The 25,607-nt window shown below is 41.5% G+C and overlaps 1 protein-coding gene across 5 annotated transcripts in view; it reads left to right on the top strand.

Annotated features, from left to right (window-relative positions):
* The first annotated feature begins 4,237 nt into the window (after window positions 1-4,237).
* Window positions 4,238-25,607, top strand: part of PHIP (pleckstrin homology domain interacting protein) — a 184,016-nt gene continuing 162,646 nt past the window's right edge. For 3 of the 5 annotated variants that reach the window (XM_061623183.1, XM_061623181.1, XM_061623180.1), the window contains exons 1-4: window positions 4,238-5,014; window positions 5,136-5,194; window positions 5,291-5,320; window positions 5,510-5,569. In XM_061623183.1, coding sequence (XP_061479167.1) covers window positions 4,945-5,014; window positions 5,136-5,194; window positions 5,291-5,320; window positions 5,510-5,569 — 219 coding nt within the window. In that variant the 5' untranslated portion in view covers window positions 4,238-4,944. The remainder of the gene's footprint in view (window positions 5,015-5,135; window positions 5,195-5,290; window positions 5,321-5,509; window positions 5,570-25,607) is intronic. The other 2 variants (XM_061623184.1, XM_061623182.1) reach the window with 1 other exon arrangement.

Genomic DNA, 25,607 nt, shown 5'->3' with positions numbered 1-25,607 from the left:
CTGTAGGCTGAAGGTTCCTCACCCCAATTATATTATAGATGCACATTCATATGTATAACTTGACATACAATACAAAAGAAGAATCACTATATTGGAACATGAAATATTAAAAATATTAAAGGAAATATGATCTTGTATGTCGGGGAATTTCACAAACTTGTGTACATAGTTCATTTTTCAAAAATGTTTAAAAGACCCCTGAATTGCAGGCATTCCCCCCACCCCTAACACACTTTCAGGAGTATTTCCCACTACAGAATGTGACAGTATTAGGATAACTTTCATTCCCTGACAATGTTTCATATTTTTGCAACAAATAAATTCAAGAATCTACCCTCACAATAAACGATTACCATGTTCTCAGTTTATTGGTATTGGAAACTTGCCCATTGCACTTGTTCCCCGTTACAAATCTAGAAGTTTGGAAGTATAAAACAGACAAGGCAAGAGATGTGTTGTTCATATTCATATAGCAATTTTAAATAACTTTTCATAGCCCTCTTCATTTCACTACTTGCCTCAAAAGGTTTGTGCTGGAAAAAGCCTTCTATGCAAATATATTGAGAATGGGTCAATCTAAATATAAATGGGTCTGAAAACGGTACTGTACATTTAACTATCTATCCAAATTTATTAAAGGTCCTATACTAATATTGTATTCTATTATTATGTTAATTGAACATTACATATGCAAAAACAAGTATTTCATTTTGAAGACATAATAAAATGGCAGGAAATGTTTTAAAAGTGTGTATTTACAAAGGCTTTGGAGTCAAAGGTACTCATGGAAGGGCTATTTCTAAAGAAAAAAGTGAAATATATAAATGTTCTTCTGTTAGTCCAAGTCCTTATACAACCACTACTGAAAGACAGTTTGATTTTTTTTCTGGTTTCCATGGATGGGATCCATAGATCCCATGAGTAGCACTCTCATCTTCAGTGAATGGAAGGGAGAAGTTGATTCCTTTCAGAAGAGCATGGAAGGTGGCCTAGGGTGACTTCAGAGGGAGGGAGAAATAGTTGAAAATCTTCTTCCTTTACAAACAGCTTTCACCGGAATAAAAGGCCCTTGCAATTATGGAAGGGCACCCTTGTATCTAGCCTCAAATCTTCTGTTTATAGTTTAATTCCCTTACACATTTGGAAAGCAAGCCCTAACATGAAGCACAAAAAGTTCCCTGCTGCAAAGCAAATCCTAGTAGCTGGGGTGCAAAGAGTTCTGCATTACAGAACAAGTCCTGCAGTGCAGAACTCTTTGCACTCCAGCTGTTAGGGCTTGCTTTAGAGTGGGGAACACCTCTGAAACATAGCCCCTCCCATCTCCCCACAACACATACCTAAATGTAGCACACTTACACACTACAGCCTGGACCATGCATCATGTTTTGCATACTGTGATGTACCTTGAGGTACCCTGTTCCGTGAAGTTTTCCACTAGTGCTGGAGAACATGAAACAGGGGTCATAAGTGCCCTCGTTCCACTCATGTTTCTTTGGATCCAACCAAAAAAGTGTTTCTAAGCCTGAGTCATAACACTTTGGTATGGGGCACAACCCTTGATGTGTCTCACAATTTCATGTCTTACTAATGGAAACCTACAGGCAATGTGCAGTTAATTTTATCTACTTCTAAAATATACCAGAAATATTACAGTTAATGTAATTTAAATTTGTTTTAATGATAGCAAATATTTTTATTATTAAATATTTTCCGAAGTAGAACAGTCTATTAAACTACTACTAAAGATCTTTCAATTTCTTTACAAAATAATTTGTTGTCCTCACCATGGGGAAAATAAATCTTTGGAAGTTTCCTGAAACTCAGCAACCCTATAATAATGAAAGGAATGTCAAACATTCATTTTCAGAAACTCTAATCAAAACTGTATGTCAGCTATGTCCATATATACAAGATCCAGCAAAATTAAAAACAATGTCACTAGTTAGAATAGAATATACTAGTTGGTATATATTTTAAACAGCTATTTTAATCTGTAAAGAGACAATCTTATTGGTGTAAGGCATGGCTCATTGTAACAGAAGCAGTTCACAAAGAACCCATTACATCTCAATGACAGTGGAACTAAAATATTTCTCTTTAAGGATAATGCAAGTTGACACAAACACAGGAATCTCAAAATATACCACTGGAGACAGTGTGAGAATTCAGAAATAGATTTTTCTTGCAACAAGAACATCTTATTGGGTATAACCACAATGCACTGCTAAGGTATCATTGATAATAAGCTGGTATAATTTAAAACAAACAAACAAACCTCAACACCCTCTATTCTAAATGTACAATGCCAAAATAATTCTGAGCCTTCTGTAGAAGAAAAAAACAACTTGTATGCAAAACAAAGCCAATGATCTTATTGCAAAGAAATAATTTTAAACTGAAAGAGTTGCATCCTCTATTTGCGTATTTAGAAGATTATATGGTTGATAAGAGAAGTGTATTTTTGCTTATGAATTTAATCAACCAAATTATTGCACAACATACAAAACAAAAAGGGAAGCCATTATAGTCACAACAATCTTTCCAGTTAAAAACATTCAATTCTTTCAGATTAAATAATAGTGAAATAGAGGCCTAATATAAATAAAGGATCATAGCTCATATAAATACGTTAGCTATATATGTACACACAAGCAATTTTAAGGACAGCAGGATAAACTTGAAAGCCTTATTAACGCTGCTTACTAAGTTCACTATTCATATTCTACATCTTAAATAAAAGGCTCTAGTATAATTCAAAAAAACACTTTATTAAAAGATTGATGAAATTAAAATCTTCATACAATTCTATAACAAATTTAAAATCTCAGGCTCAAATGAGAGCCACACAAACAAAAGGAAAATAAGACAGTGGAGATACTGAAACAGAAAAGCTAGTAGTACAAAACCAAAATTACAACTATCTTAATGTTATTTCTGTATTAATTTATTACCCATCTCAGGATTGCCAAATGGCATATGTACCTTTTAGACAGAAAAAAACACTATTTCCAGAAAGAACTACAAGTAGTGTGTGACTTGCTCGTTTTTGTAATATAATGGAGCTGGAAGATTATTGTAGTAATTGCTCTTCAAATGCAATCTTATACAAGCCTACTCAGAAGTAAGTCCTACTGAGTTTAATAATGCTTATTCCCAGGTAAATTGATATAGGATTGCAACCTTACTACAACTCAAATTTTGTGCTGAAATAAGCATATATGGAGTCTGTTTCCTTTTGTTGGCCCAGGCCTTAATAATTTGACATATAACGTCAGCCTTAAAGATTATAAACTTAATTTAAATGTCAATATTATAGAAACAGTTATTTATTTGAATGCTACATACCTGTTTCAGTTAAAAGCTACAACTTTAGGGAGGGAGAAGTCATTTTAACCTAGTTTTACAGTCTCAAAAATATATAGCTGCAGCTTTATTTGATGAGCAGTTTTCAATTGATTTACACTAATTACTTCAATAGTTGCTTTTTTGGGAAATATAATAATTCCTCTATGACCAACTTTCAATCCCAAAACATGGATAAATTACATAATCAATGCTTGCCACTATCTATCTTGATAAAACTCAAACTACACAATATTTTGCCTTTAAAGAGCATAATACAATAGGGCAAGCACTTTAAGCAGGTAAACCCTGTTCATTATCTAAATACAGCATGAAACACAAAATGTAAATGTAACCATTAATCGTGCTTACGCTGATGATAACCCTTCTTTATGTTATCGATCTAGCTGTAAATTACCTCAAGTCCAGCCATGGATTGCATCCATTTCCATCCTTTTCACTTGTCTGCTTTCATAATATTGCTGTTTTACAAAAAAACCAATTCTTTAATCCACCCTCTCCCACTATCTAGTTATAACTAGGATGGATACAAATGTTAAAATTGTAACTTTAATAACAACAGGACGTCATTTACCAGTTTAGCCAGAGCGAGTCAATAACAAAGGAAAAGCTACACACAAGGCGTATGAAGAGCTTTGTAAAAAATTGACATTTTTATTTCTCACTCACACACACTCGCCCACTCATGATGATGAGTAACACAAACTTAGGAAAGAAAAAAACAAAAACAAAACCACGCATGACATTGTAACTTACAAGCAGATGGAAATCTGTAGCATTTAAAGGCGACAAAGGAGATATAGGAAAGAGAAAGACTTACAGGACACTGGAGGCCCGTTCAAACCTTTCCCCTCCCCCTTCCCAAAAGGCCCTGATAGTGAGGGCCAAGAGAAGCCTCTCATGCCCGCCTCACCCAGTGGGGCCTACGGTCCCTGGGGGCATTTTTGCCTCATTTGGTTCCTATTTCGGCTACATTGAAACTGAGCAACTTCCAGCGCCACCACCGCCAAGGGCCTCTCTTCTCTTCACCCCCTCCCCCTTTCCCGTGCGCCGTATCCCTCCGCCTAGGCCTCCCAGCCCTTCACAGAGAAAGCGCCTTTCAGCAAAGCTGCCCGCCCACCCATCCACCCCGCCTCTGCTGCTCCGACATCTTCTTCGCTCGGCTTTCTAGTCCGTGGTTAGCTTTTCCCTTCCCTCTCTAGCGTGCTTGAGAACAGCGGCCAGGGCTCTCCGGGTAGGAGGGGGAAACACATGCTAGAGTAGGAGACTTGGAGAAAGACTGTAAGGGGGTGTGCGCGCCCTGAGGGAGGCGGCTGGGACTCTTTGTCTCGGCGGAGGGATCGCGTTCGCTCGCGCTGTGGCTGCCTGACGAGAGCAGCAGCAGCAGCAACGGCGCTGGTTTGGCGGCGGGTTTTGCTGCGAGTTGTTGTTTCCTCCTCCTGCCCGGGGCTTGAATGGTGGAGCTGAGACTCTCGCTGCTCCTGAACAAACAGTGACAGCTACTGGGCGAGCGCGGTCTTCAGCTCTCGGGCCCCGCCGCCGGGGAGCTCGGCCTAAGCGAGCTGGGCTCCTCCGCTCGCCATGTCCGGGGACGGCGGCGGCGATAGCAGTAACAGCAGTGGCGGCAGACATACGGCAGAGCTGCGAGCGGGTAAGTGGGGGCCGGGCTGTTGCCTCTGCCGCCGCCTCCCAGGCGCCTTGCCTCCAGCTTAGCCCGCTTCTTCTCATGATATGTGTGTCTTTCCCCCCTTATTTTTCTCCCTTTCCTGCAGAGCTCTATTTCCTCATCGCTCGCTTTCTGGAGAACGGACCTTGCCAGCAAGCGGCTCAGGTAAGGGCTAGGGCTGGGCCTTCGGGGTGGGGGTGCTTCTTTCGCTTCGGCGGTGCTTTCTCTGACTGTCTGTACCACTCTTTGTTGCTCCTGCAGGTCCTGATCCGAGAAGTAGCCGAGAAGGAGGTGAGTGGTGCAGCGCGTTAAGCCCGGACCTTTCATTTGCCCGCTCGCCTGGTTCAACGCTGGCGGCTGCAACGGCCTCTCCTCCTCCCCCATCCCGGGCGGGCGGGAGAGAGAACGCTCTTGGGGAGTCTTCTGGGGGAGGCGGGGTAGTAGCCCTTAGTGACTGGGGGGTATCTTTTTCTTTCCAAGTTGTTGCCCAAACGGACGGACTGGACGGGAAAGGAGCATCCCAGGAGCTACCAGAGCCTAGTAAGAGAAGCGGCCGGTCGGCGTGGTGCGATGTGATGTACTAGGGAAAGTTTGTGAGCAGCCCTTTAAAAATTGAATTTCCCGCAATTTTTTTTAACAGCTTAAAAAAAAATAAGGACCAGTTTTAAGCTCCTGAATTTTGCTACTGAATGTGCGACGTGTGCTAGGTTAGGATAGCAGGTGCTGCCTGAGAAGTCCCATATCTGGGGTCCCGGAGTTAGGGTAAATAATAATAATCCTACTAATGCAAGAGCCCTAGAGTCACTATGCTAGAAATAAAGGTACGTCATGGATGTTGTGCAGGGAGAGCAAGAGACAGAGAGGGGAGGAGCGAACAGAAAATGCTTGCTAGAGATAGTCAGGCCTGTAGGAGATGGGGGCGCTGTATTCCATGCAGTCTTATTTCACATACACAATGGGGCTGAGCAGATATTGAGCAACTGTAAGCAGTCTTTATTCAAAGAAGCTCCACAACTTCCTTAAATCTATTCTTCTGCTTAGAACGTAACTGGTAAAAGTGGTTTGTTAGTTGTCACATCAGTCAGTAACAGTAACGGATGCAGTAATCGGCTCTTTCTGTCTGTGTTTTGGTAGTGTATAATTTCAGAGCCGAATGTTAGTCTTAAATTGATGTCTTCTAGGCAATGACACCTTCTTGTGCTATTTTATGGCACAATTATCCTGCATTCATATATGCAGTGGGCTCATGCTGGGAGGAAGGGCGGGATATAAATCAAATAAATAAATAAAAATCACTTTGGTTGCAGGATATTTTCTCTCTGCCATGTGTGTCATTCTGCTTGTCAGTTTCAGATGGTCTTTATATAGTACTCTAGAGCGCTTTCTTTGAAACAGTGAGGTTAAGCCAGAAGAGCCACTAAAGGATAGCTTGTGCTTTTTTTTTTTGGAAGTTTGAAGTAGCCTGTAGGATGCCTGCTCAATATCCCTGCATGGCAAAAAGCAGATGGGAGAAAAGTTTTAGATTAGGAAAACAGTGTGGAGGTAAGAAACATCTTATCTAGCAATGCTGCCCCCCCCAACTGATTGTCAAGTGGTGGTTGGGGGGGATCCATGGGAAATGTAGTCATGGATTTTTCAATGGCTTGACTAATTTGGTTTAAATCAACATTTCTCAGACTTGTGTGAACTAAGGCCTGCTTTTTTCTGAACTAAAATTAGAGTTCTGCAGCGTTTGTGCAACCCAACAAGTATACTTTTATAGTATATTGGAATAAAAATTACTCACCTAAAGAGCTGTTCATCCTCTGTATTACTTTGAGTCACTGATCTGGTCATGCCTCCTGACTGGAAAAAAGCAAGCCCAGAGCAGTGACTCATACAGAATAGGCACAATTAGCTACCACCTGAGAGCAGGTAGTTTTGTGTTTCTGAAGCAGGAGTGATTGAACAGATTAATTGCACCCGAAGTTTATTGTGCCCGGTGAAGGTTTGATTGCAAGGACATCAAGGCCAGGACAGTGGGCAGCCTCTTTTCTTGAGTTTGTACTTTTGGCTGTCAGAAGCTTTTAAAGTATTCATTGTGACACTGGACATTTCTTATGCACTCTCAGTTTTGGCTCTGTTGGTCCTAAATATTTTTAATGTGCTAGTAGTTCAGATCGATAAGCTGGGAATGGTTAGTGAAAGATGAAAGCCTTGTTTTCAAGGTAATATTTGGCTCTACTTGCATGTTAAACGGCTACTGAATGGTCTTTTGTATATTTCACTGCAGAATGTGAGTGATGTCTTTGGAGAGAGAGTTCTTGAGTGCTTATGTTTTCCACTGATGTTACTACTTGAATGAGGCATCAAGCCATAAGGAAGGCAGGAGGGTCTTTGGGAACTAAAAATTATGTATAATCACTTTAGAATTTTGTTTACATAAGTGTTGAAGTCTTGGATTTTTTTTATTTGTTGACTTTCTCTTCCCAAGTTCTTAAGCCAGAAATATTACTAGTACAACTGTAGTTAAGCCATGACAGGTTATGTCCATATAGTTCACTTTAACAAATTAGCAAAGTGCATCAAGTCAGTGCTGAAAGAATAGTTGGGGTGAAGAGTCATAGGTGTGCACTCCTTAAAGAGGAATCCTTACCCTGTGTCTCCTTACCTCAACTTTTTTCAATACCAAATTAAAGCACTTCAATAATTTGAACTCAAACTCCTGTCAGTAGTTGGGGATGATGGGAGCTGTACTCCAACAGTATCTGGAGGGCTCAGATTCCCAATTCTTCCTTTAGATCAATGTAACTTAATTTTAAATAGTGTTGATGACTTAAGTGTGCTGCATTCCTAAAGTTATATCCATTCAACGGCAGTGTTATGCTACTTAGTTTCTTAACATATGGTAGTTACCTTGACCATTTATTTATTTTATTTATTATTTGATTTATATCCCACCCTTCCTCCCAGCAGGAGCCCAGGGCAGTAGACCATAAAAAATACCAAATACATTTTCATGTATGTATCACTTTCTAAATGAACAACCAAGTTTTGTGGTCCAGGTAAGCCAATTGCTGCTGCTTGGACTCAGTTACAAGCAAAGTAGCAATAATGTGCTCAACCAGCAGTGCCCATTCTAACAGTGCACACTAGCAACATTAAAACAGTGTTAAACAGAAGGATCTGTGACACACCTATCTACTTTTTTTCAAGTGCACAAGTTCTCTCCAATCATGTTGCAATGAAACAGTTCTCCTAGCAATCCTATAGTGAAAGCACTGGTTGGGATGGCTTGGTGCCATTATAGGGACCAATTAATTAATTTCCAGTCATAACCAGTGCCCACTGCAGGATGAGGTATAAAAGACTGAAACTGTAGGTTAGAGTGCTGTAATAGTAAATGATGGATGAAAGTTAAAACCCTGTTCTTGGTAGCTTATGCCATGTATTTATTTTATTTATGTATGAAGATTTATAGATCACTTAATCAGAAGACACTCTATGATGTACATAGTAAAATTATCAACAAAACAGATAAAATCAGCAAAAAAACTGGTAAAAACAAATATAGATAACTAAATTATATGTCTGGGTAGGCTTGCTAAAATAAAACTTTCTGCCATGCTCACTCCTGATTCTGATTTGAGTCTAGTTGATAACTTTTGTTACAATGACGTGTATGGATATTTGCGTTAAAAATAGATTATTTCTACAATGTAAAAATGTGCTTTAAAGGGAACAAATAAGGCGGCACAGTTAAGTTAAAGTGAAAGAATATGCCAGTAGTTGATGGTGTTTTATTAAGTAATGGGTTTCTGGGATCTAATCTTGCTCATGGCAATTGTTATTGTTTTTAATTCAAATAAGAGGGAGTCAAGTATGAAGTTAGTCTGGCCTTGCAAATCTGGTACATTAACCACATACGTTCTTACTAGTCTATCTGCCAAGATACTAACTTATGTCATATCAACAGCTTGAAAGAAGATAAGGATCAAACTTTAACATTACAAAAATTTCTGTGCCTTCTCACAAACGTGGTTCTTACTTATAGCAGGCAGCTATTGTAAATCAAACTAATCAATTCAATAGCATATGGGATTAGAATTCAGTTTTTCACTTGGAGACTTTCTAAATAGTGTCAGAGAGTCAAAGTGTTCACAGCAGTGCTTATTTAATCGCCAACACACCTGGACCGTGATGTGCCACCTTCCTTGTCCTCTCTCATTTTTTTCTGGGTCTTTAAATTTTTGTAATTTTGTTCATCTTCAGGCCATAGCTCAGTGCAAAAAGTATATTGCTAAGGTCCTGAGTTCATTTGTCTCTGACATTGGAGAGAACCACACTAGACAGAATACTTGAATTGGGCGAGTGATCCAACTTGGTACTGTTCGATCCCTTACATCATGAGCCCTTTGCTTGCTTCTTTATTTGTCCACTGTTATCCACAGTTATGCCGTTTTGGTTAAATTCTTGTACATGGCTGTTGTTTCCTAAAGGTGGTGTTATGTGATATAGTGAAACCCTGGTGTGAAATCTTTGCTGCTGAATGAACAGCGGTACTCATGTATTACTGGCCATATGTCCGATAAAACAAGAAGTGACTATTGAGGACTGCTTGGCCATTTCTATGGAACTTTTTTCCTCCCCCTCAATTGGGTCACCAATTGTTGCACCTCTCCCCTCTATTGAGAGTGTGTCGCTGCATTGTGAACATGTCAGATGTGTGTTCTAAGGATGAAACGTGTTTTGGTTTCCTCCAGCTGACACATCCCCTCCTTTTCCTATGCCAGTGCGTACATTCACTTTCTTAAGTTGCTTGCCATTCTGGCGATTTGACTGCACTTGTCCATCTGTGCATTGAAGCTTTCCGCCAGTGCCTTTTGGAATATATTTTTAATTCCATTATTGAGCATAGGTGCTTGCTCTCTGATCGTGCTAGGGTAGTCCAGAGGTGCCTTTTGTGGTCCTCTCATGGTGACTTATGCCGTCCTTTTTTCCTCATTGTACATGAAGCTTGTGCTGGTTTGTCTTTATGGAACCATTATAGAACTTTTACAGTTAATCACCATTTTTTGTGGTATTTTTGTTTTTATGACCTGCAAGATCTTCACATAGCTTAAGTTGTGTTGCCGTGTATCTATTGTTGCAGTTGCAGAGTTGTTTTTTGTAACTATCCATGTTTATAGACATGAGGTGGGGGATGTTACTCTGTGCCCATTTCCCATCACCAGTTTGTCTTCTATCCAGTAGTCCTGTTGTGTATTTTCTGCATTTTGTATGACCTTCCATTTTCCCATAATGTTGCAGAGTAATGGTAGTGTGTGTTCACTGTTCTTTGGCTATAGTTTAAATGTGACTGTGCACCATTGAGTATTATGGCAGTGTGTCCTGGCCCTTATTTTTAGTTGTGATACTTTATAAATAAGTGCTACCTGTTGATAAAATGTGGTTTCTGTTTTCATAGCAGAAGCATTATGAGATATTTATGGTTTCTGCTGGGTTGAAATTCAGAAGGAATCTGTATAACCTTCACTAGTATGCCGATAGAAAGCCAGACCTGATGGATGCTCAAAAAGTGGTGTGTAGTACTGAACTGTGATGTACGCCTTTTGGCATCATCTTATTCTTGAGTTGTATGTGTATTCCAGTGTTCATAAATAACTGCTATATGAATAAGCTCTCCAGTCATGTCAGTGGAGGGCACAGCAATTTATGAGCACCAGTAATGCTTGTTTGTTTTGAAGTGAGTTTTTGAAACCTTACAGGTAGGGAAGTTCCGCTTGGTCATTGGAACTCCTGTGCCTGCAAGACATTACTGGACTTGGAAGTCAGTAGTCTACATGCTTTTAGTGTACCACCTAACATACTGAGGTTCTTACTGAAGACTGGGATTCCTAAGTACATCTGCAGTTTTCTTGTTCCTCAGTAAACACAAAGGATATGTTCAGTTGTTTAAAAAATTATATAGATAGGTGTAAAGAAGAGCCATACTGGATCATATGAAAGGCCCATTAATCCAGCATCCTATTCTCACAGAGGCAAAATAGATGCCTTTGGGAAGCCTGTAGCAGGACTCTCCCCATCTGTGTTCCCAAGCAACTGGTATTCAGAAGCATGCCACCTCTGATACTGGAGGTAGTATTGATTTAGTGAGATGAAAAAAATGTCAGTGCTGGAAATGTCAAAGGTTTTAATATCTATGTGATGAAGCTACGGGTCCCAAGTTTAAAATGCAAGGATACTGCCAAATGTTTCTAAACATCCATGTCTTTCAGACCAGGCTTCTTCAACCTAGTGCTGAAACGGTCCCCAAACGGTCTTGCATTCAACAGAAGGCCAGGATGGAGTCTATTTATGTAGAATTGTATGCATGATTGTTAGCACCAACCATATGTTTATAAAGTTGGTTGAGACTTTCTAATCAACATGTGAAGGTCAGGGACACCCCTGTAGGTGAGGTCCTGTTCTCTCCCCCAACAATGTTTGATGGAATGTGTGGATGGAACATGTAAATAAACTTTCTGCAAATGTAATTTCATCTCTGGAACTGTCCAGTTTACATGTATCTATTCATTATGTTGCTAATTAATTTTATGAAAATGTGTATTTTTAGAAATGAATCTTTTTCTGTCAGAAAAATATAGCAATAGAAAATTTTCTGGTTCATATTGGGAAGTACAGTATGAACTATACTGGATTCTTGACAGTGGTAAATGCACTACCCAGTTCTGGTAGCACAGAATTGAAGAGGATTCATATATAAACATTAATATAAAAGGTGTACATTGTGCTGCGAGAGACATACTGGTTTAGAATTTTGTGATTATTGCTTTTCCCTCTGTACTATAAGATTACTTTAGGGGAAGAAAAAGTTCTAATATGTAATATTCTCATTATGACATAACTGGCATTGTTTATTCTAGCTGTTTATATGTTCTAGATACTGGATCAGGTCCAGCCTGAATTATTTCTGCTTTGATTTTCAGAGAGCTTCAAGTGTAACTAGAGATGTAAAATTTCTGGAAATTTTGAAGCCATGGAAAAAACTGTTTTTTTCCCCATTTTTTTCCAGAAAAAAATGGAAACTTTTGGAAAAATGGAAAAAATGCAATATTAGCACTTTTTACAGATTGAAAGTCACTTTGTTACTTCAGCAACATCAAATGTAATTATGTACAAGTTGGTTTGGCATAAAATTATCACATTTGGTATATTAAAAGTACATTTTATTCAAACAATTATTACACATTGAATTTACTTTTTTAAATTTCTACTTTTTTTTGGTAACAAATGGATCTACAAGATCCTGAACCATAAGGAACCTCTGAACTGTAAGGAACCTCTTTCGTTTTGCCAGTTTATGAGGAGCAGGCAAAAAAGCAAAAACAAAACCCAGAAGTAACCATAAACATTAATAACAAAGAAAATTATCTATGTCTCTGCTAGTCCTCCACAGTGTCAAGCAGACATGAAGCATACATTCTCATAAAAAGAACTGAGAAAAAAGGGGGGGACCAAGATTCAATGAAACATTTTATTTATCATGCTAAAATAAACATTCCATAATCCATTTTTTCCCCAATTTTTCAAAAAAACAAACAAAAACAAAGCAAAAAAGGCTTTGGAAAAAACCGTTTCCCCCCCAAATTTTTCTGATTTTTTTCCCGGGCCTTCACATCTCTAAATGGAACAGCTCTGGTTACCTCATCTCAAAAAGCTTGTTACAGAATAGGAAAAAAATACAGAAAAAGAAATTAAAATGGTTTAAGAGTTTGGAGCACTTCTGTACAATGAAAGATGGAAGTAATTGGGTTTTCTCATTGAGGAAATAGATTGGTAGTGGAGGAATGAGGAAGATGTTAACACTTTCGTCCTGAGGTGAGGATCAGGACTTTCTCGGTGGTGGCATCTGTTTTCTGGAACTTCTTTTCTAGGGATGTCATTGGCAATACCTTATTTCAAAAAGTTTTCAAAAATTGGAGCATGCTGCTGTGTATAGCTCATTTTACTACCATCTTAATTGTGTGTCTGTAGTGGGTTGAGTTGTTCTTTTTAAACTGTTTACATTTTTTATTGTGTATTTTTAAAGATCGATTTAAAATGTTGCAACCTATCTTGACGGCCTTAGTAGATAGAATATGAATTAATGTGGGTAGTACTGAATTTACTGAATTATTTTAGCACCACTCATCATTATCAACAAGTAGTGCTTTTTCAGTTCTTCTATACACATGCAAACTTTGGTAATGTGACGCTCTACATATTGCCATACACACTTACTTAACCCCGCACTCCAGAGCATAGTACATACAGAAGCTTTGAGCCATGCCTTCTTTGCCTATTCTTCTACGCCCTGCTTGCCAAGCCACCATAATGCTTCTCATGCCCATTACGACAGCTGTGAAAGTTCATAAGCCCATGCTGGGATCTCTTCCTTCCTATAATGACTGAACATAATCATATTACTGGGCCAGTCCAGTTTCTGTCATCCTGCATTCTGTTTCAGGCAGTGTTCAGCTGCATGTTTCTCAAACCTCATAAGCAAAGCATGATCATAACCATCTCCTATGCGTTACCAGCATTTAGTACTCAGGCCTATTCTGCCTCTAACATGGAGATTCAATTTGTCACAACTATTGTCTCTGTTGAACTATTCACCATAAATTTGACTAATCCTTTGTCACACAGTCATTTAAAGCTATTGACCATCACCATATTTTGTAACCTTTTGGTTACTATTAAGGGAATGAGTGGGCCATGGACTTGTGCACTACCCCCTTCTCTGGCATAGTTGGGAGGAAGAGACTGATAGCTTTGCTTTGATTTTTGATTAACCGTAACTCCTCATTATGTCCAAACCCTAAATTGTGGTTGATGTTAACTATGGTTTGTTGGAATATGCCACCTTCAAGCGATGTCTGCATCAGAGGGAGGAGGGTTGCTCGTTTTGTTCTTTCCAAATGCAGCCATGTCTTCTTTCATTTATTGTTTCCTTGTTTGCTTGCAGCTTTTTTAAAAAAAATCTGTTGCTATTAACTTTATTCCCTAGAATTTAGAAATTAAACTTTATAAAATCACTAGTTTAACTAGTTGAAATAAGTTTGAACAGTTTCAGATTCAATGTTGCAAATTTAATACTTGCAATGAAGTACCTACAAGTACAGTGATAAATATTTAAAGGAAGTTTATTTCATAAGCGTTAAAAACATGTTGGTTGGGATCTAAGAGTTGTGCAGCAAGCTCACTCTCCGCTCTCTTGGCCCAGGCATCCTGAGAAGCCACTTCCAAATATTGGAGAACCCAGGAGCTGCAGTCAGAAACATCAGTTGTAGAAATCTTGTTGCATACACAGAACTGCTTGAGGGGTTGTATTGAGATGCTGCCATTATTTGCACAATGTAATGCCCCATTTTCAAGGATGATTTGACTGGTGAGATGGTAGAATGAATTTCAGCCCTCCAAATGATTTTTCTTTAATAGTTTACTTGGGGAAAAAGGTATAACCACACTTTTAATGAATTGATGTAGTTCAGGTTTGTTTTTATGATTACTTGCATATCTCTCCGTAGTAAAGAATATTTTCACTTTTATTGATTAAGTTTATTTATGTGCTGCCTTTCCACAGCAAGCTGTGCCCAAAGCAGCTTACAACAAACATTCAAAATACAAAGTGTTAGGGAAGGGGAGGGAAATCAGTTTACAGGACATAACAATGAATTCAGATAGGACAAAAACTAACATAAAACAAATTTAGTATCGCAAAAGACATAATTTAGATTTCAATGCATACAAACAAAGAAAAAAGAAAAAAAAAGGGGGGGGGAGAAAGCTAACAGGCAATAGAGCTCCAGGCGCTCATCTTACTGCTCTCCAATGAGCCATGGCTGCCTGGCTTAGATACAGTAGGGCCCCGTTTGTCGGTGCCCCGCTTTTCAGCGTTCCGCTAATATGGTGGCGCCAGTGGGGCAATCAGCTGCACCACGGGGAGCTCCAGCTGACAGCAATCAGCTGGAGCGCACGAGCTTCCCAGGCTCCAGCTGGCAGGGATCAGCTGGAGCGTGCAAACTCCCTGTGCTGCAGCTGATCATGGGCTCCAGCTGATCAGCTGTAGTGTGGGGAGCTCGCACGCTCCAGCCGATTGCTGTCAGCCGGAGCATGGTGGCTGGAGCTCCCCATGTTCCAGCTGATCAGCTGTAGTGTGCAATCAGCTGTAGTGCGGGGAGCTCGCGTGCTCCAGCTGATCTCTGTCTGGAGCTCCCCATGTTACAGCTCATCGCACGCTCCAGCTTGTCCTGTTCAGAGCGGGAATCACAAGTCTGAGATGAGGGTGCAAGGAACTCTTGCTTTATTAATGTAATGGATTCATCAAAGGCTGAGCGCCTCATAGAAAAGACCCTATGCTAACTCACTGCAAGTCCCTAACTACCCTCTAGACATGCTCTGCAACGTGTGATGAAAGTTGACTCAATGCCCCATTCACAGTGCGGCAGTCTTAAACAGAGGTCTTGGAGCGTAACCTCTCACTCCTTCGCACACACGCCCTCTGCTCTGTCCGCTTCTCCCTACGTTGTGAGCGCGGTGAAGGGGGGCGAGTCTCCACGGGCTCATCTGACAGAACAGGGTCCTTATCTGCAGGCTGGGAAGCAGAGGGCTGGGAAGCGTTGGGCATCTCTAGGATACTGCTTGGCACAGATTACTGCTCTTTCGGAATCCTCCCCTAATGGCTCCGTGGGGGTGCTTGATGGCTGAGCGCTGTCCCATTGAGGGACAGGGCCATCCGTGGGAACTGGCGGGGCGGCTAGCTTGCTCTCTTTCTCAGTGTCTGGGCTAGACTCAACAACAGCTGGATCGTCCATGCCCGCTGATGGCTGAGGCGCCTGCAACTCATGCCTTCCCCCTCCTTGATCCTCAGGAGAGAGGCTGGGCTCAACACAGCTGGAGCACAGGGAGCTGGTGCGCTACAGCTCATCGCTGTCAGCTGGAGTGTGGCGGCTGGAGCTCCTGGCGCTACAGCTGATTGCGCGATCAGCTGTAGCGTGGGGAGCTCCCACGCTACAGCTGAGTACAGTCCCACTTTCCAGCGGTTTTCGCTTTTCGGCAGGGGCCTGGAACGGAACCTGCCGTATCAGTGGGGCCCTACTTTATAGAGAGGGGAGGGAGCCTCTTGGCTGGCTCCCTCTTCTCTTCTCCAGAGGAAACCAACAGTGGCAAAAGGGAAAATGCTGGGGAGGGTGATGATGGTAAGTGCTATTCCCCAACCTCCTGGAAGTTCCAACTGCTCATGCAGGTCTTACTGAGAAGGAATCTTGCCAACCCCAACAACATGAGGAAAGGACCAAGGCGTTTGAGAGTCATGCTTTGTCCAAATGTTTTGATAGTTGAATTCTCACACTCTTTGAGGATTAGCTCAACATTTACGATATTTGTATATCATGTTTGTGCCTGATAGTAGACCTTTAAGTGAAAACCGATATAAATTAACACAATAATAAGATTCTTTTTAAAAGGGAGGGGTGAGGGGAGGTGCTGATGGCGAATGCCCTCTTCCCAGACCTTAGGTGTTGCTACTAATGTAGTTTTTTAAATTGCTGCTCTCTGAAGGTTCCATTGAAACCATAGCAGATAATAGATCCCTCCCCTGTGTGTTAACTAGCAATCAAGGCCAGGTAGTGCCACATGCTTCAGTCCCTGAGAGAACAGACTATTCCCCTCATATGGGCAGCTGGAAAATCTGTAGCTCCTGCCTCTTTCTGATGAAGGGGGCCCTGATGAAGGCTTTGAGATGATAATAGCAAATGTCCTCTCCCTGGGCTTTGCTTGCCAGTGCTGTGATTCTTTCAACAATTGCTTTTTGAAAGTTCCATGCTGACTATATGGGATAATAGCACACACACTCCCGCTGCCCAATGTGTGTTACCTTATTACCCAGGAACAGATAATACCAGATGTTTTAGTAGTCGTCTGCTGTAGCTAGAAGTTTCTAACTGAATTGGTTGCAGTCATTTAATAATCTGCAATATTTGAAAGGTGTATCATTGAACTTGTCAAGGATTATCAATACCTCGGCACAGTCATTAACCAAAATGGAGACAATAGTCAAGAAATCAGAAGAAGGCTAGGACTGGGGAAGGCAGCTATGAGAGAACTACAAACGGTCCTCAAATGCAAAGATGTATCACTGAACACCAAAGTCAGGATCATTCAGACCATGGTATTCCCGATCTCTATGTATGGATGTGAAAGTTGGACAGTGAAAAAGTGGATAAGAGAAAGATCAACTCATTTGAAATGTGGTGCTGGAGGAGAGCTTTGCGGATGCCGTGGACTGCGAAAAAGACAAATAATTGGGTGTTAGAATAAATTAAACCAGAACTGTCCCTAGAAGCTAAAATGATGAAACCGAGGTTATCATACTTGAGAAGACCTGATTCACTAGAACATAATAATGCTGGGAAAAACAGAAGGGAGTAGAAAAAGAGGAAGTCCAAACAAGAGATGGATTGATTCCATAAAGCAAGCCACAGACCTGAACTTACAGGATCTGAACAAGGTGGTTCATGACAGATGCTCTTGGAGGTCACTGATTCATAGGGTCGCCATAAGTCATAATCAACTTGAAGGCACAAAACAATAACATTTTAATTAGATGAATGGATTTTAGCATTTCTTTTTCTCTCTTGGTTCTCATCTCTGCAAAGAAGTCTTCTAACTGAGATCTAACAAGAGTATGGTGTTCCAGAGCCTTCTTTCCATCTCCTTAATCTCTTCTCCAATAGCTTCCTGGACATTATACTTGCTTCCTGTCTAGAATTGGAGCAAACTCTTTTCTTACCACTACCGCATACCTACATGAACCCCTAATTATTGAACTCCTTTATAAAACTGATTTTTATTTGGAGGTATTTGATTTGGGTTTGAGATGTTCAGTTCTGGTGCACTAAACTGATTTTGGTGTTCATTTCAGCTGAATTTCTTTCTATAATTTTTTTCTTGGTACTAATTATACCATGTTTCCACAACTAAAAAATAATTTTCTTCATTTTGTTCTCAGTGTTCTCTAATATTTTCATGGCTTTGGCTAGGATTTCCCAAAGTTTTTAATCAGTCTTGCCAGCCTTTGCTTTTTTTTAAATACTTGGACATGAAATGGGTTATAAACAGTCTTTCACTTGTATGATTTCCAACCAGGGTTGCAAGGTTGAATTGAATAAGTTATTAAAGTATTACTCTGTGATTAAGTGTCACCCTTACTTCCATCCCTCTTAAGGTAAGTGCTATGGTGAATTGAATATGCAAAACATCCAGGCTTAGGACTTGTAAAGGGACATGCCGAACATTCAGACTGCATAAAGGTGTGCCCTTTCCATGTCTCTATAGCTGGGCTGTCTCAGTGTTTCTCATATCCATATGTCCTCCAGGAACAACTGATGAGTGGAATTGAAACAATCTGCATGCTGTTTATAATTTAGAGCTCTTTGTCATATTTTCCTGAGAAAAACCTTCACAGTGCTTCCCAAAGCTTCTAACCCAGGAACCAGTGGTTAGCACTGAGGATGAGCAATGAGGGGAAGACAGAAGAAGATAATGGTTTTGAGGCAAGGCAAATCAACTTCTACCTCAGCTGGTCTAAGTCTTCTGAAATGGGAACGATTTTGTGTCTGAACACTGAGGGTTATTTATCAAACTCCAAATTGTCTTTGAATATAGACATACAAGGCAAATGCACTTTTTTCCCAATAGAAAACAGCAGGGTGGCATGCAGTATCACTCCTATGGTTTCTGTCTGTCGATCAGTTTCTGCTCCCTGTGCAGAACTTGGGTCTCAACTGATCCATGCAGGTGTGGCTGTCATTTTTGCCATTCCAATGCTACTGTCTTTACTTCAGGTAGCTGCAGACTCATGGGACAAACTTACACGCCACTCACTCCTTGGAGCCTTGAGAATCTTATAAAGCATTATATGGCTTCTGTTTAAACATCCAGTCCTAAATTCTGTAATTGTGAAGGCCTCTCAAGGGATGATGCAGCAAAGCCTCATTCCACTTCAACACTGAGTGGGCTGAAAGTTACCTGTCATGAGTAGGAAGTACAGTGGGGTCCTTAGCTTCACATTCCTAATTGCAGATGGTTACTGATCATAATTCTCATGGAGTACCTGAGTTTTCCCCCCCAGTGGCATATTTTCGATACAGGATTGTCTCATCTGAAGGAGGGATCAAAAGCTTTCCCTGGACGGAAGCAGTGAAAGCGGTACCAAGTGTCATTTGAAGGATTTTGGGATGTCTGATGTGTTTATATAGCCTCAGAAGTTCAAGATAATCACACTGCATAATCCTTCCTCTCTTACTAGTAGGGGCATGGTTCCCTTTCAGTAACAGATCATGCCTTATTATCATTATCTGTTATCTATTTACCCAAAGGTCCCAGGGCGGGTTACAACTATTTAAAAACATAAAATTAAAAACAGTTAAACACAACCCAAACAAGATCACAGTAAAAAGGGTGGGTCCTAAAATTATACATCCCAGGTGTCGAAGGCCAGGGTAAAGAGGTATGTCTTCAGCATTCACCAAAAGTTATACAATGAAGTTGTCAGACTGTTGTGAGCCCTGCTGGGAGGGGGTTGGACAGATGAGAATAAAGTGGAGGAGGAGGACTTGGAGTGGGATGTTCAAGCCGGTAAAGGGCTGTGTGGGGAGTGGGACCCAGAAGATGCCTAAGCTCTGGACTTGGACAGCTCAACCCCAGCAGCTCTAAATACTGCCCATTTGCTACCAGGTCAAGTTCAAGGTTCTAGTCTTGATGTATAAAGCCCTATACAGCTTGGGACCAGGATACCTGAAAGACCATCTTATCCCTTATATACCCAGTCGATCACTGTGCTCTGCAGGTGAGGGCCTCCTGCAGATACCATCTTACCAGGAGGTCTGTTCCACACAATACAGGAAACGGACCTTTAGTGTGGTGGCACCTACCCTGTGGAATTCCCTCCCCTTAAATATTAGGCAAGCACCATCTCTGTTATCTTTTCGGTGCCTATTAAAGACATTACTCTTTCAACAAGCCTTTTTAGTTGAGACCTTATCCCAGTCTGTGTCTGTTTTGGAATTGCTTTTTAATGTTTTAAAATCTTTTTTTAAACATGTATTTAACCTTTTTTTTAGAGATGTCATGAAAGCTTTTAAAAATGCTTTTAAAGATGTTTTGTTTTAAAGTCTGTTTTTATCATGCTTTAAAGTGTTTTTAGTGCTTTTGTTTGCTGCCCTGGGCTCCTACTGGGAGGAAGGGCGGGATATAAATCAAATAAATAATTAAATAGATAGATAGATACCCCTGTGGTGAGTCAACCTGACTGGCTGGTTGTTTCCCAGACTTTGCTTACGCGCGTGTTCCTACAATGACAGTTGGTACACGCAAGCAGGGTGCCTGCCCAGCCTTACTTAAGCTGAGCTGGGGGGGGGGGAAGAGTAGTTGCTGAGTCAACAACTTAATGCTATGAAATAGTGCCTAGTTAGTCCTAGAGAGATGCTGAGTTCTGAGTAAGCTGTAGGTAAGCTGTAGGATTCATGAAGCGCACTGAATTGAAACTGCTTCTTACTACAGTAAAAGAAAAAAACACAGCCGTGTCTTGAGTTCTTTGAGTTCGGTTAGGATACAGATGCACCTTGGTGGGTAGGGAGTTCCACAGTTTAGGAGCTGCCACAGAGAATGCCCGGTCCTGGGCCACTCCCCTGAACTTCTGAGGGCAGCAGAACTATCAAAAGGGCCTCCTCTGCTGATCTCAACACCCAAGAGGGTCTGTAGGTTAGAAGACAGTCTTTCACATATTTGGGACCTAAGTCATTTAGGGCTTTAAATGCCAAAGTGAGAACCTTGACTTGGGCTTGGAAATGAACTGGCAACCAGTGCAGCTGTTTTAAAACAGGAGTTATATGAATTCTAATGGGAACCCTAGCCAGTAATTTGGTTGCTGCATTTGGACCAGTTGAAGTTTCCGAGTCATCTTCAAGGGAAGCCCCATGTAGAGCACATTGCAATAATCCAGTCTGGAAGTTACCAGAGCATGGAGCACTGTGTTTAAGTTATCTCTGTAGAAAAGGGGGCAAAGCTGGCAAAAGGCACTCCTAGCCACTGAGGCCACCTAAACCTCCAGTGACAGTGTTGCATCCAAGAATAGCCCCAAGCTGCAGACCTGCTCCTTCCAGGGGAGAGCAACCCATCCAGAACAGGGTGTCTCCTCACCTCCCAGACATGAGAACTTCAGCCCCATAACTTTGTCTTTTCAGTATTCAGCCTCTGTTTATTGGCCCACATCCAGCCCGTCACTGCCTCCAAGCACCGGTTCAACACCGGAACTGCCTCTTCTGATTCAGATGGAAAGAGAGAGGTAGAGCTGAGTGTCATCTGCATATTGATAGCACTTCACTCCAAATCTCCAGATGACAGCTCCCAGTGGCTTCATATAGATGTTAAATAGCATGGGGGACAAGGTGGAACACGCCACAGGAAAATTCCCATGGTGCTGAACAGTAGACTTCCCATGACTACTTTTTGGAAGCGGCTCTGGAGGTATGAGTGGAACCTCTGAAACAATGTCCCCAACTCCCACCTCCTCAAGACATTCCAAAAGGATACCATGGTCAATAGTATCAAAAGCCACTGAGAGATCAAGGAGAGCGAGCAGGGTCATATCTCCCCCATCTCTCCTGACAAATGTCATCAACTAGGGTGACCAAGGCAGTTTCAGTGCCATGGCCAGGCCTGAAGCCAGACTGGAATGGATCCAAGTAATCAGTTTATTCCAAGCATGCTTGAAGTTGGACCGTTACCACCTTCTCAAGCATCTGTCCCACAAAGGGGATGTTTGCCACTGGGTGATAGTTGTTTAACACTTCTGGGTCCAGGGAGGTCTTTTTAAGGAGGAGATGCACCACTGTCTCCTTGAAGGCAGATGGTACCGCTCCCTCCAGTGAAGCCTTAATCACTGCCAGGACCTACCCAGTCAGTCCTCTACAGCTGGTTCTCAGCAGCCAGGATGGGCAAGGAGGCAGGTGATGGGCTGCACTTCTACAGTCCCAGTCCTAGTAGCAGGCTTTGCTTCCATTGCTCTTGAAATTGAGACCGTGGACAGAATTCATGATGAGATTAATCAGATCACACTTGGTCATGCACATTGTCCCCCTTCACAGATGGAACCATCATCAGTGTGTCTACAGAGGAAACTGCTGGATCCAGCTGGTTGGCTGATTGGATTCAGAGGCTGATGGGTTGATAAGGTCTACAACACTTCTTTCTGCACTTGAAAGTACACCCGTAGCAGTGCTGCTTTTGGGACATCTTCTGGTTGCATGTGCACTATCATATGAAATCTTGTTTTATGTCTTTGAAACAGCTGTTGCACTATGAGCTCAGTGGCAAAGCTATTCTGTGGGCCCTATTTACTCAACAATTTCTGTGGCTGTGGTCATAACTGATGATTCTCATCAAGGCTGAGGAGTTGTACAAATTTCACCATCGCCACTATGTGGTATGAGGCCCTCAGTGACCATTGTTCTCTGCCTTTTGACATTCAAGATTCCCCTCAGGAAAAGGCCATCCAACAATAGCATAGCAACCATTCCTGGACTAAGTTAACAGGGCTCTTGCCTCTGAACTTTAGCACTGGGGCGCACATAGTGGCATTGCTTCTACAGCAGTTGATCTGTGGATAAGAACGATGATTTGGTAGGCTTCTTAGTCAGATAGGATGCTGATTGCATTGTAGTCCAATGCTTGCTCCACTTCTTGAGAATCTCCATAGTTGTCTTTGTTACCCTCACTAATGAGTAGTACTGCTATTTCTGTGGCTGAGCCAAACATGCATTCCTTAGAGGATGCGTTACTTGTCAGGTAGGATGAACATTTTCTTTCATGTATATTCTGCTGAAAACAGGGAACTAGCACCATCACAAAGATAAGGTTGGTACAAGATAGGTTGCATTTTTGCTATCCTGTGTCAGCCAAGACAGCCATGTTTTCTACTGTTTGCTGGAGGCTTCAGGCTTTTCTTCAGGTCAACAGCATATTTTTCTTCCCAACATGTTCTATCCCAACGTTTCCCAACTAGTGGGCCACCAGATGTTGTTGGACCACAATTCCCATCTTTCCTGACCATTGGCAATGCTGGCTGAGGCTGATGGGAGTTGTGGTCCAACAACATCTGGTGGCCCACTAGTTGGGAAAGGCTGTTCTATCCCAAGAGGATAGCTTGTCATCTCTCCTGGATGAAATTGACACACATATGGCTCATGTGGGCCTCTTTGAGGATTCTGCTTGACCAGAACCCCAGGAATTGCAGGGATGGTGTCAGGAAGGCTAAAGCTGAGAAAGAGCTGAGGTTAGCAAGGGATGCTAAAAGCAACAAAAAAGGTTTCTTCAGATACGTCCATAGTAAAAGACAGGGAAAAGAAATGGTGGCAAAGCTACTCAATGAGGATGACAAAATGATAACAGATGACAAAGAAAAGGCAGAAGTCCTCAATTCCTACTTTGGCTCAGTCTTCTCCCAAAAAACGGTCTATGACCTTCCTGGGAAATATGAAGTAGAAGGGGCAGGATTGGAGCTTGAGCTCGACAGACAAACGGTCATGGAATACCTAATCACTTTGAACGAGTTCAAATTGGCAGGGCCTGATAAACTGCATCCTAGAGTATTGAAGGAACTCTGGCTGAAGAACTCTCAGAACCGCTGTCTATTATCTTTGCGAAATCATGGAGGACTGGTGAAGTGCTGGAGGACTGGAGGAGAGCTAATGTTGTCCCTATCTTCAAAAAGGGCAAAAAGGAGGAACCGGGGAACTACAGACCAGTCAGCCTAACATCAATCTCTGGAAAAACTCCGGAGCAGATTATAAAGCAGTCAATCTGTAAGCACCTTGAGAACAATGCAGTGATTACTAGGAGCCAACATGGATTTATGAAGAATAAATCCTGCCAAACTAATCTTATCTCATTTTTTTGATCGGGTAACCTCCCTTGTAGACAGTGGGAATGCTGTGGACATAATATATCTTGACTTCAGCAAAGCTTTTGACAAAGTGCCCCATGATATTCTGATTAGAAAGCTAGCTAAATGTGGGCTGGATGAAACAACTCTCAGGTGGATTCACAGTTTGCTGCAGAATCGTACTCAAAGAGTGCTTATCAATGGTTCCTTCTCAGACTGGGCGGAAGTAACGAGTGGGGTACCACAGGGCTCGGTCCCAGGCCCAGTGCTCTTCAACATTTTTATTAACCACTTGGATGAGGAGGTACAGAGCATGCTTATCAAATTTGCAGATGATACAAAATTGGGGGCATAGCTAATACTATGGAAGACAGAAACGAAATTCAAAGGGACCTTGATAGGCTGGAGCATTGGGCTGAAAACAACAGAATGAAATTCAACAGGGATAAATGCAAAGTTCTACACTTAGGAAAAAGAAACCAAATGCACAGTTATAAGATGGGGGATACTTGGCTCAGCAATACGAGATGTGAGAAGGATCTTGGAATTGTCATTGATCACAAGCTAAATATGTGTGATGAGGCTGCAAAAAAGGCAAATGCTATATTAGGCTGCATTAAGAGAAGTATAGTTTCCAAATCGCGTGAAGTATTACTTCCCCTCTATTCAGCACTGGTTAGGCCTCATCTTGAATACTGCATCCAGTTCTGGTCTCCGCACTTCAAGAAGGATGCAGACAAACTGGAACACGTTCAGAGGAGGGGAATGAGGATGATCAGGGGACTGGAAACAAAGCCCTATGAGGAGAGACTGAAAGAACTGGGCATGTTTAGCCTGGAGAAGAGAAGACAGAGGGGAGATATGATAGCAGTCTCCAAGTACATGAAAGGTTGTCACACAGAGGAGGTCCGGGATCTCTTCTCAATCGTCGCAGAGTGCAGGACATGGAATAATGGGCTCAAGTTGCAGGAAGCCAGATTTCGACTGGACATCAGGAAAAACTTCCTAACTGTTAGAGCCATACGACAATGGAACCAGTTACCTAGAGAGGTAGTCAGCTGTCTGACACTGGAAACATTCAAGAGGCAGCTGGACAGCCATCTGTTGGAAATGCTTTGATTTGGATTCCTGAACTGAGCAGGGGGTTGGACTTGAAGGCCTTATAGGCCCCTTCCAGCTCTACTATTCTATTTTTCTAAGACTTTGGAAGAAGAGGCATGGGGTCCTACAGAGAACCCCAGCACATATGGGGACCTTGGAGAACTCTTTTCCATCCAATTTATTTTAAAAAACGTATTTTACTGCTTTATTTATTTTATTTATTTATTATTTCAATTTATATACCGCCCTTAGCAGAATAGCTCTCAACAAAATAGAATAGCTTTAACAAAATAAAATGTATCATTTATAACATCCAACATAAAATTGCACCATTTAACATACTTTTGTGAAATTCAGAACTATGAATTGTGAATATACCCAGTTGTAGTCCACTTCCTTCTGTGGGTCTTCGTTAGAGTTCATTTGTCAAACTTTTAGATATTTTGTTTGAGGATCTGGCTTCTGCAATGGGTCTTTTGCACTTGCTGTCTCACTTTCTGATTTTTTTTT

The sequence above is a fragment of the Rhineura floridana genome, chromosome 4, assembly GCF_030035675.1.
Source record: "Rhineura floridana isolate rRhiFlo1 chromosome 4, rRhiFlo1.hap2, whole genome shotgun sequence".
Classification (NCBI taxonomy): Eukaryota; Metazoa; Chordata; class Lepidosauria; order Squamata; family Rhineuridae; genus Rhineura; species Rhineura floridana.
The sequence above is the reverse complement of the archived record's forward strand: the minus strand, read 5'-3'. Positions and strand labels throughout refer to the sequence as shown.